We start from the raw sequence: 12,224 nt of genomic DNA, 5'->3' as shown, positions 1-12,224 counted from the left end.
TTCTGCGTATGACATCAGGACATAGGAGGGTTTGAGGAACTTGGCCTAGAGGGGTTGTAAACAGTTAGGATCCAGGGATGTTTGAGAACGGGAAGTTAGGATATAGGATCTCCATTCCAGGGCCAATAATTATGAATTGGAGAGGCAGAAGTGTTAGCAGGGATTCGGGTTCCTTCAGGAGTTCGGTTGCTCCATACCAGGAGGGTTGTTTCGCAGAGACTATTTCGTTTCGGAATTCATCGTTCTATGGTGAAGTGTAGAAATGCTTGGTTTGGATGGTTAAGTAGTGTTTTGATGTCGCCATTAGTAGGTAGTGGTTAGTGTCCCAAGTGGGGAAGAATTAGGAATTTTTAGATGGAGCATCAGGCGTTGAGGGCTTTGTTAGCTGACAGGGCTCGACAATACATTCAGCACGAGTGTGCGGGTTATTTAGCATATGTGGTAGATACACGGGTCAGGGAACAGACCACAGTTTTTCGAGAAGGTGGACGATCGGCATGAGGCCTAGGGATAGGTCGGGGGTATAGTCCACAGAGTAGATCAGGAGTTCGAAGCCCCAAGTGGGTGAGAACAGGATGCATGGGAGAGAGCATCAGGAGGGGTGGTCCGGGGGGATGCTCAACAGTTTAGAGCGGTCCGGATAGACTGAAGGCCGGTGGGGCGTACCAGTCAGGCCGAAGGCTCGGAGAACGGTCCAGACAGGCTGAAAGCCCAGAGAGGCGGTCCAGACATGCTGAAGGTTCTGAGAGTGGTCCAGATAGACTGAAGGCCTGGTAAGGCGGTCCATTCATGCCGAAGACTCTATATATGTTGTAGATCTATGTTCGGGTATTGAGTAGGTTGCTATGCTATAGCAATCAATAGGTCTGTTCCAAGTATTGAACATGCTGCTCGAGTAGACTGAGGACTCCGGTGTATTTTGGTTGATCGGAAGTTATTACTAGAGGTCGGATGGAGTTCAAAGGATCTTGGCGATCTCATCAGTTCGGAGTGTCTCCGAGGTTTCATCTCTTGGATCGGGTAATACTCCAGTTGGGGACTGAGAGTGGATCCGAATGGGTATTCGTCAGTTTTGGGAAGGTTTGAGATTAGAATGTTACGTCATTCAGGTTCTGGGAACCGGGTTAGATCTTTTCTTGATCGTTTTATGGCATTTGGATGGGGTTGAGGCGGTCCTGCTCTATGCGGTAGGCCAAGATACCCAGTGTGGGCCGACTGAAAGTCGTAGGCGCGGAGGCTCAAAGGGAGCGGAAGGGTTGAGGCGGTAGGCCAACAAACCCTGAGAATTTCAGCTCGATAGTTGAATTGATTAGATATGATTGGTATTCCAACCAGAAGGGGTAATATGGGTTAGATATGAGCGCCGTTCTGGTGGGCCATTAGTGGTAGGTATGTTGATGATGGTTTGAGTTATTCTGATGTGTTTTGGGTTGACCTCATCTATGAAAGAGTCGTAGCGTGTCTGAAGTGAGAAGGAGATGGGTCGCTGAAGACCAGGTAGGAGGTGAGGCTGTCATGGATCATGTAACGTTCATTGTGTTAGCAGAAGTTGATGGCAGGGCGTGGAAGCAAGTCCAGCCAGGCGGTTTTCTTCTCGGGAGACGCATGGGACTGCTTTTGTGTGGACCTTTTGGTTCGGAATCGGTGAGGCATCCGGGTTTCGGGTACTGGGCATACAAGTTTGGACCAGGGAGGTTTCGACTTCGTCTGAGAAACAACATATGGTAGCAGGAAGAGTTGTAGTAGGTTTATGACTTAGGATTCATGTGTGGGACGCGAGGGTACTCCACCCTAGGGATGATTGGACCCTTCGTAGGCATGCCTGGTATTCCAGCCCAAGGCTGATAGGGCCAGGCATGAGTGTTCATGTTTAGTGAGTTGATTTGGTATGTTATTGTGGGACAATGTCCTGACAGCACAAGGGGTGAAGGTTCTGCGAAACAAGGAGGTACCTTTGGTAAAGGTACAGTGGAAGCACCAAAGAGGGTCCGAGGGGACGTGAGAGCCGGAGGCAGAGATGCGGGAGCACTATCCGAGGATGTTCACTGCAGCAGACTTCTAGGACGAAGTCTAGTTCAAGTGGGGGAGAATTGTAACGCCCCGATTCTCGAATATCAATTTATGGTGATAAATTCTCATGAATTCAAGGTCTACTCGACGAGTTGGTTGCCTGACTCGTTGAGTAGCAGCGGGTTAGGCCGCGCACTTAAGTGACCTACTCGTCGAGTCCAAGAAGGGACTCGACGAGTAGGAGCTGGAGGATGAAACCCTAATTTCTGGGGTTTTGCACCATATTTAAAGGATCATTTTCCCCTTAGCCTCCCTTCACAACCTCTTGAGAGTCCAGAAACCCTAATTCGTGTGTGTGCTCCATATTAGTGTGAATTTCAAGCTTGGAAAGAAGATTTTGTTGCTAGAAGCTTGAAGAGCAAGAAGTTGGAGGCAAGAACGTTTGGGGATCTGAAGGCTACCTCAGTTTAGCATCATTTGAAGGTAACAAGTTCTAGATCTCTTCATGTTGAAGATTGGGGCTTTTATAGCATGGGTGATAACCATTTTCGGGTATGGGCTAGGATCTGAAGTTGCAACTTCAGATCTGAGCTCATCTTGGACTCTAGAGCCATAAAGTCTCCACCTTTAGCAAGCATTAACCCTCCATGTTGAGATAAACCCCATTGTAAGCTTGGGATTGACATTCTAAGCCTATAGAGCCTTGCATGCACGTAAATGTTGCAACTTTACGTGATAAACATGCCTTTGGAGGTTGGATCTGTAGTATGGAAACTTAAAATGGATTAAAAAGCATCTGTATGAATGAAGGACTGAAGGGACTCGGCGAGTTGCATGGTCAACTCGGCGAGCCCGATGAAGGTTTTCGTGGGCTCGGCGAGTCAGTCGAGTGACTCGGCGAGTCGGCGAGGGTTTTCCCAACCATTGGACACGTATGAACGGGGCGAGTTGTAAAGGAAAAACTCGGCGAGTTGGCCAAGGAGTTACGGCCACTGACACTAGGAACTCGACGAGTCACTCAAATGACTCGGCGAGTTGGCGAGTCATGCCAGGAACTCGGCGAGTAGCTGAGGGTACTCGACGAGTTGAGGTCAACATGGACTGTTGACCTTGATAGTTGACTTTGACTTTGGCCGAGGGTTGACTATCGGACTTCTGGCGTATTTTGGGAAAGTATGAGCATGGTGGGGACATTTAGTCAAGAAGGTCATGGTGGGTATTAACTTATTATTTATGGTGTGATAGTGTGGGGTTCCGGGGAGACAGCAGTCAGGAATTGCAGTACTTCAGCTCCACTTGCGAGGTGAGTTCTCCTTACTATATCAACAGGGTCTACGGCACCAAGGCCGGCCCTTTATGGGATTTGTATCCGGGTATTTGCATGATATGTTTACTGATCTGTTAGATCTGCGTCCTGGTAGTTAGGACAGTATTATGTTTAGTGACCTGGGTTAGGTCGGTATCCTGGTATATAGGATGATGTTATGTTAGTGACCTGGATTAGGTCGGTATCTTGGTATATAGGATATTGCTATGCTATATGATATGTTAGATCGGTTTGTTTGTCTATAGACTGTTATGTGGTTATCTGTTATATGTGCACATGGTTGTTTTGATTGGGGGTTGGGTTGAGGCGGGTCCTGCTTTGTGCTGTAGGCCAACATACCCAGGGCGGACCGGATAGACTACAGACCCGGGAGGGCACATAGTCAGGCCGAAGGCCCAACGAGCGGTCCGGATAGGCTGAAGGCCCCGAGAGGGCGGTCCAGACACGCCGAGGCTCGGAGAGTGGGCCAGATAGACTGAAGGCCCGGTGCGGGCGGTCCAGTCATACTGTAGACTCAGAGAGTGGACCAGGTGGACTGAAGGCCCGGTGCGGGCGGACCAGTCACACTGTAGACTCGAGATGCATGGTTGTTCTGTATTGGTTATATGATATGTTATGGTTATATGAGGTTAGTATTTTGAGGGTAACTCACTAAGCCTCCAAGCTTACATTTATCGATTATTGTTTCAGGTACAGCGGCTGACCGCGGGAAGGCGAAGGCGTGACCGTACACTTCCTCGATTTATGATTATGATTTCTGGGAAATCTGATATAAAACTATTTTGGAAACCTTTTTGTAATAACTATTGGTATTTGGAATAAATTTAAAAGTTTAAATTTGGCATGAATTTTATGGGTGTTACATATAAATCGCACGTGATTCACATATAAATCACATGTAATTCATATGTAAGTCACGAGTGAATCATATATGAATTACGTCTATATGCATACATGCATTTTGTGTTAGTGTTCTTCGTTTTTATTTTATTGTGAATTTCACATTTGAATCTTAAATGATATAATCAATGTGAATATCACATTATATAATCGCTTATGAATCTTACATGATATATACATATGCATTTTTATGAGTGTTCTTGCATTAATAATTTTTTATTTTTATTTTCTTGTAGATTTGAAAGAATTTGTGGAAAATTTTGAAGATGTAAAAAGTGAAATTGAAGAAAATATGGAAATCTTGATATGAAGAAATGATAACACTGTGAATCTTTGTAGTTTTTTTATTTTTTCCATTTTATTTTGTATTCAATAAAATACTTGTACTATTATGTTTATAGATTGATTAATAAAAATAAGATTTTTTATGATTACTTACGAATATTATAGTATAATAAATATGCAAATATGCATTTGAAAAAATATGCATATATATACCTAAAACGTTGATTTTTTTTTTGTTAAAAAAATTAGGGTTTTTTTTTATATTACTAGTTTTTTTTTTTCTAAATTGGATATTTTTTTTGAAAAAATTGCAGTTTTTTTTTAAAAAAAGTACATTTAAAAAAGAATTGCAGTTTTTTTTTTGAAAAAAATGCAGTTTTTTTTTTGAAAGAAATGCAGTTTTTAAAAAAAAAAAAACAAATTGCAGTTTTTCTGAAAAAAAAAACAGTTTTTTAAAAGAATTACAGTTTTTTTTAAAAAATTTATGTTTTCTGAAAAAAATTAAAAAATCTCCATTTAAAAAAAATCAAAAATTATTTTAAAAAAAATCCTAAATTTGATTTACTATGTTAATTTTGTTCAATAACACAAAAAAAAACATTAAATGAGATCGGTAAGATTACGATCATACCCTTAATGAGTTAATTTTGATCTAACGCTCCACATTTAGTTCTTAGATTTTCGGCAAAACTATGAGTTTTCAACCGATCTCAACCCTATATATATATATATATATATATATATATATATATATATATATATATATATATATATATATATATATATAGGGTTGAGATCGGTTGAGAACTCATAGTTTCCTGAGAACCCGAGAACTAAAAGTGGACCGTTAGATCCACTATGATTTGGATGTGAATTTTCAAGTTGAGCATTGCAAATTGAAGAACCAGCATCAGATAGTTTGATAATCAGTTAATTTAGATGAGGTTACGTATCTGAATAATTAATTTTCATAATCTTCATACCAAACATTCAAATGAAAACAACTAGTTCTTAAATTATTCTCCACATATGTTAATTCGACCACAATTGTAAGATTTCTTCTATGCGTGAATTTGAAGATTAATCACATCAGGATAACAAAACATAATCCTCTTTCAATTTCGATGTAGATCGGAGTTAGTGAATTTTTTTAGTAATCGGATACCTTTGTGAAGAACGTGTTCCAGTATACACTCAATATTTGAAATTGATGCATCATCGCCGCCCTGGAACTCATCAACAAATCGTGTAGTTGATGGATAGTCATATGGATCCCATCATTGGAGTATTTTCCAAGTGATTCTTTTACATCAGAGGGTGAATCGGTTCAGTCGAGATAAATTAAGGTGAACCTAAAATGTGATCGGAAGGTCGTTTCCATATCTATCAGATCGATAGAGCAACCACGATGAAATTTGATTCAATCACAGGGAGGGCCAACTATTGAAGGGTGGAGGGAGGCGGACGATAGGGAGAGTCAGTGAAGAATACGAGAGAAGTCGATTTGACGGAAGCGAAGGCGGCAACGACGACATTTGACAGAACGATCTGATGCAGGTAGAGGCGGCGATGATGCATCTGACGGAGGTGAAGGTCACATCGTACGCTCTCTTGGTTCGTGGAAGAAGGATCTGATCGGTTTATTCCTGAGCCATTTTCTATTATCCCTAAAATAGCCTCAGTGACATTTTATTAATATACCCCCGCCCTTTTACTATTTTATTTATTTACAAAAATGCCACAATACATCTTTACCATCATTTTTTTTATCTAACGCTCTTCTTTTAGTTTTCGGGTTCTCGGGAAACTATAGGTTCTCAAATGATCATTTCTCTCTCTCTCTCTCTCTCTCTCTCTCTATATATATATATATATATATATATATATATATATATATATATATATATATATATATATATATATATATATATATATATATATCGGCCTTTTTTAACCGACTCCAATAAATGGATAAGAAAACCTTATTTTTACACTTGAAACCCCAATCTTTGATTTCTTTAATCTTGAACACAATTTTTTTAGGATGACGAACCATATTATATTTAAATCTATCATTTTTACTCAGATAAAATGGATGTGGAATAAACCGAACTACACATTAATTGCAAACATATACTATTAGCTTAGTATTACATCTTTAACATTATAAATTTTGCAAAGTAAATTTCGATATATATTTTTATAACTTATGAATATTTTAACGTCTAATCACTTTTAAAGTAAATTTCATACCTATTTTTCATATTACGATATATTTTAACATTAGACAATTACAAAGTATATTTCATATCTCTTAGATTGTAAAAATAGAAATGTAATTGCGTATTCGAGTTATTCAATTTTACCAGAATATTGAAAAAGTATTCATAAACGAACCGAATAAAACTATGTTTAGTCGGTTTACCAAACATATCAATCAAAACCAAATCAAGCGAACTAAATAACTCAAACCTCATTTGGTGTGGACTTATTATTCTATTTTAGTTTTTTTTTCGACACGCCTACTTGAAGTACACGTAGGCTATAGCTCTAGAGTTTCTCACCATTAGGCCATCCCGGGGGGGGGGGGGGTGAAGGGGTTAGGCGCGTAAGGATCTACGTAGAGGAGATGTTCACACGTGAATACCGCCCTCAATGGGTGTAGTGGTAGTGTGGAGTAGCTAGCTTCATGGATGCTTACAAGAATTATGATTGGGTAGCTCCAAATTAAATGTATTCTCATTGACTTCTCTTTTGTTCACTAGTAAACACCATTTCCAGCTAATATTGAATGTATTGTGAAAAAGGAATTATGATGATGTGAAGTAATTTTCACCCGTGAACATACCCGATGACCTTATATACTCTTTTTTATATGATACTCTAAACATGATGTATCTATTTAATTAGTTTATTTAGATCAACTTCAAGATTTATTGCTATTTTGGATATGATTAATGATGCTTTTTTTAAGATGTTTTTTTAAACCGGAAGATATTAGAAGATGTTAAAAGATTTTAATCCGTTCCAAAAAAATCATATAAATCTTTTTAGATATATAGTTTTCTAAAAAACAAAGCTTCTATAAAAATTAATGTCGTCACACACAGAGGGGAAAAACTTTATACTACTCTCATACCCTTTTTTTTTTTTTTAACTTTTACAAGCTTTTTTTACCTCGATTTAAATGTCAATGTCACTTGAGATTCTATCTTTTTGTGTGAATACTCCTACAAAATCATACTACTGTAGTTTCCAAGAGGATAGTTCTGATAGACACATTAGCAGCAGTCGGATCCAACCAAGAAGACAAACAAAACCTCTGTACACCAAATTCACCTCAAGTTCTAGCCAAAGCCAGCAACTTGTCGTCGTCGTCTCTTTCTATCTCGAAATACATATAGCTCCATAGTTTTTCACCGATTAAGGTATGTATGTGTTATGATATCGTTAACATAATGCATCTATTTGTTAATTCGTTTAGCACGACATCGAGATGTTCTGTTATTTTGGATATGATTCTGATGCATGTTTTTCTCTTATTTAATTACATTACAGCTCGAATCAATAGTTTTTACAACACTCAATGATTCAGTATCATGTCACTGATAGAGACTTAGAATACCTTTTCAATTTCGTATAAAGTTGACTAATCGCCAATCGGGATATAATTCAGTAAACTTTGCTCAGCCTCCCTAGTTGCCCTAAATTCTTTTTATCGGTTAAATTCGAAGCTCAGTGGATTCATTTTTAATGGTGTGAAGGTGTTTGAGGGCTTGAAAACGTCCGACGACGGTTTTTGAACTTCTCTGAGTTGACAGAATAGAAGGAATAGGAGGGTAGTGATACTGATTGCGATGCATCGGCCAGTGTCAGCCATAACCGATCATGGTGGACTCCCCACTGAAAGTGGAGATACTGTTGTGACACTTGACCAAGTTCCTCGATGGATTGATGATGATTTTAGGTATTCTGATGAAATTGAAGATCCCAGTTCACATTTTCCAGACCCTTTAGCTTCATCATCTGAGGCAGAGAGTAGTGGGACAGGAATTGTTTCAAGGTTTCCAGTTGATCATGAAGTTAACTCAAAGATTTATCTGTGGAGAGGAAACCCTTGGAATATGGAGGTTGATGCTGTTGTCAATTCCACAAATGAGGTGAGCTCTTATCATTCTGAATTTGTCCAATTTGACTCTTTCATCTAACTGTATATTATGGAATTCCTTTACAGAACATGGATGAAGCACACTGTAGCCCTGGTTTGCATGCTGCATCAGGGCCTGGTCTTGCTGAAGAATGTTCAACACTGGTAACTTACCTTTCTACTTACACCTTTTAATGTTTTTGTACAAGTGTTTGTATACTACTATACTTTGCTCATAATAAATGATCAAAATAATCAACTTCTTGGTTTAGCTACATCTTTGGCTATATCACAATCAAGAAGACTTCAAAAATACCAAAATAATCTGATGTAACCTTTGACTTTCATAGGGTGGCTGTAGAACAGGGATGTCTAGAGTTACCAATGCATATGATCTACCTGCAAGGTATGCATTAGATTGTATACTTTCACTTTTAGTTGACCATATTAAATAATATGTTTTTGATTTTTCTTTTAGGAGGATCATACATACTGTGGGGCCTAAATATGCTGTAAAATATCATACAGCTGCAGAAAATGCTTTGAGTCACTGCTATCGTTCTTGTCTAGAACTTCTCATTGAAAACAGACTTCAGAGGTTTTCTCATACCCAATAATTATTTGTCCCTTTTCATATGGTGGTTGTATATAATATGGCGATACTTGACCTTATTGTCCCTCAAATTTATATACACAGCATTGCTATTGGCTGTATATACACAGAAGCAAAATATTATCCGCGAGAACCAGCTGCACATGTTGCAATAAGTAAGAAAAACCTTTAAATTCCCTGTTTCTTTTATAAAGATTTTAAATATTCTAATTCTTATGCTATATATCAGGAACAATTCGCCGGTTTCTTGAGAAACAAAAGGATAATATTACAGCAGTAGTTTTATGTACAACTGCAGCAAATGATACAGATATATATAAAAGGTTAGCTTTGATTTTGTTTCTTTGAATATGGTTAGAATAAAGTTTTGATTTTGTTTTGTATCCATTTAATCACTTTCTCCTTCATGTCCTTTTTGCTTATAGATTGCTTCCACTCTACTTTCCACGCGATAGAAAGGAGGAAAGTTTTGCAATTATGAAGCTTCCTGCTGATGTTGGGGATGAAAATGGTGAGACTCTTATAGATGAAAGGAAAATCAGAATAAAATCTTTACCCAATGTGAAGAAGAGTGTTCCAAAACCTCGCCAAGCCTTGATAGATGTTCCTATCAATGATCGTGGGTTGACCAGAAGGTTAGTCAACTCAAAAGCTCATTGTGTTTTACTGTTGTTTTAGCAGAAGCTTGATAACTAAACTTATTGTTTTCATGAAAGGAACTCTTCATCATATTTGGATTCATATCTGGATCCAGCTTTCATGTCTCTAATCAAGGATCCAGATCAAAGACGCAAAGAACAATGGGAAAAAACAGCAAAAGCACAAAACGGGTTTAAATTGGGTAAAATTCTAGGGTTTGGTGATGTTGGTGGGCCCCCACTTTCAGCTGCTGAAGAATACTCACTCCATTCTAGATACCTTGCTAAAGCAAACTCTAGGAATCTTTCTGAAATAGCAGAAATGAAGATTGTGTAAGTAGTGTATTTCACTTTCAATACTTTATATTTATAATTTTATATATTTATATTCAATTATATATACTGAAAGTACATTGCTATTATTGGTTGCATATTACTTTTGTTTTAGGTATCGAGGGGGAGTAGATAGTGAAGGTCGCCTAGTTATGGTTATAGTTGGAGCACATTTTCTTCTTCGTTGTCTTGATCTTGACAGATTTGTACTCTACATAGTAAAGGTAATATGAATAATAAATTGAAAATTTTCACAATAGACGATTATTTTATTAATTGTATTAAGTTTTGATGAATAAGAATGTGTGTTTTTCTTGTGAATGTTGGAATTACAGGAATTTGAGCCCTTGATACAGAAGGCGTATAGCATTGTTTACTTTCACTCTGCTGCATCTTTACAAGTGTGAGTACTCTTTAAGCCATATAATTAATTTTTATCCATTGACTAGTAAACATGCTTTATCTTTTGATAAAGATATATTCAACATTATCCATTTAAATCTTGAGTTTGTAAATCAAGTTGATGGAATTAACAGGCAACCAGATCTAGGATGGATGAGGAAATTACAACAAATACTTGGTAGGAAAAGTCAGCGGAATCTCCATGTAAGCAATATTAGCAACTACATGTATTTTTAATTTGGTATCAGAGCATTGGTTTAAAGCGAATTAAGTACCAATTTTTTTTTTTAATATTTTGTATATATATGCAAACAGGCAATCTATGTCCTACATCCAAGTTTTGGACTGAAGGCTGCAGTTTTCACAATGCAACTCTTAGTAGACAACATGGTATGCCATGCCCTAACATTCTTGACTTTTTGAAAGAAGAAAATAAAAATAAAGATTTACATAAATAATAGTAATCAGTTATACAGTATGTAAATGGAAATGAATTACTTACAGGTGTGGAAGAAGGTTGTATATGTTGAGCGGCTTCTTCATCTCTTCAAATATGTTCCTCGTGAACAGCTAACCATCCCGGACTTTGTCTTCCAGTTGAGTGTTTATTTAATATTTTTACTTCTTTTTTATTTTTTTACTAAATTAACTTTACATGAATGTTCATGTGTGATATGTTGGTTTTTATTTTAGGCTTATAAATGATGATGTCATCATTTGAATTTTTGTTTGACGGGTTTTTGTTTTTTAGGCATGACCTGGAAGTGAACGGAGGGAAAGGGCTTGTTGTGGATCCAAGAACGAAATATGTATATAATCGACCCGGGGGAAAGTCCGAAAATGTGATCATTTAAATTTTTGGTAATTTTGTTCTAGAAATTGATTTTGGAGTTCATTTAGATACATCCATGTGAATAGTTTTTTGGTTGTGATGTGTTATTTCTTTGTGTAAGAGTTGTCTTGAATAAATTAGGTGGTAATTGTGTTGTGTTTGGGCAAAATCTTGAAAGTAATTGCAACTATTGTTTATCTAGAACAAGAGAAACAGTGAGGTAGGTAGAAATGAATTTCTGGTTATGCGACTTAAATATATCATTAAAACTGTGGAGAATATGTATTTCGACAAAAAGAAATGAAAAAAGGCCGGAACTTTGTTTCATGTGAATGGCAGCGGGTTGGAGAATTCGGGTCAAAAAGATAATGTCAAGATAATTGCATTTCAGTCCTTAGATTTTTAAAGTTTTGATATTAGAAATTTGCCATGGAGCCTTTAAACTCTCTGAAATTAAATTCTAGCACAGATACGTATAATAATGGGTCTCTAGTTCTTGTTTATCACGTTGGACATATTAATTGCTTAAAGTTTCTAAATATTACATGTTTGTCTTTTATATTTCACTCCAAAGTCCAAACCTATGTACACGCTTGCTTTTGTTTTAAGTTTAACGCTTGCTTTTGTTTTAAGTTTAAGGGAAAATGACTTAAAAAGGTAACGAAGTTCTAAAAATATACAAAAAAATACAATTGTCTTTTTTTAGTAAACAAAATATCATTGAACCGGCTATTGTA

At 37.3% G+C, this 12,224-nt stretch overlaps 1 protein-coding gene across 2 annotated transcripts; it reads left to right on the top strand.

The window, feature by feature from the left end:
* The first annotated feature begins 7,758 nt into the window (after positions 1-7,758).
* LOC145166386 (uncharacterized) lies at positions 7,759-11,820 on the top strand. Of its 2 annotated transcripts, XM_079085345.1 has the most exons (16): positions 7,759-7,950; positions 8,081-8,197; positions 8,287-8,682; positions 8,757-8,834; positions 9,020-9,075; positions 9,148-9,267; positions 9,367-9,437; positions 9,512-9,605; positions 9,708-9,917; positions 9,999-10,253; positions 10,369-10,477; positions 10,589-10,656; positions 10,790-10,859; positions 10,971-11,045; positions 11,160-11,251; positions 11,407-11,820. In XM_079085345.1, the coding sequence occupies exons 3-16, from the start codon at positions 8,380-8,382 to the stop codon at positions 11,507-11,509; spliced, it is 1,704 nt and encodes a 567-aa protein (XP_078941471.1). In that variant the 5' UTR covers positions 7,759-7,950; positions 8,081-8,197; positions 8,287-8,379; the 3' UTR covers positions 11,510-11,820. The 2 variants fall into 2 exon arrangements, with proteins under 2 accessions (XP_078941471.1, XP_078941472.1); XM_079085346.1 differs by lacking the exon at positions 8,081-8,197.
* The last annotated feature ends 404 nt before the right edge of the window (positions 11,821-12,224 follow it).

This window comes from Lactuca virosa, chromosome 3 (genome assembly GCF_052849685.1).
Source record: "Lactuca virosa cultivar CGN04683 chromosome 3, Lactuca_virosa_CGN04683_v6, whole genome shotgun sequence".
NCBI classification, from domain to species: Eukaryota; Viridiplantae; Streptophyta; class Magnoliopsida; order Asterales; family Asteraceae; genus Lactuca; species Lactuca virosa.
This window is presented reverse-complemented; position numbering and strand designations above follow the sequence as displayed.

Coding starts and splice junctions, on each gene's coding strand:
- LOC145166386 (XM_079085346.1), top strand. CDS start 8,380: ATGCATCGGCCAGTGTCAGCCATAACCGATCATGGTGGACTCCCCACT. Junction 8,683..8,756: donor TTGTCAATTCCACAAATGAG/GTGAGCTCTTAT, acceptor ATTCCTTTACAG/AACATGGATGAAGCACACTG. Junction 8,835..9,019: donor CTGAAGAATGTTCAACACTG/GTAACTTACCTT, acceptor TGACTTTCATAG/GGTGGCTGTAGAACAGGGAT.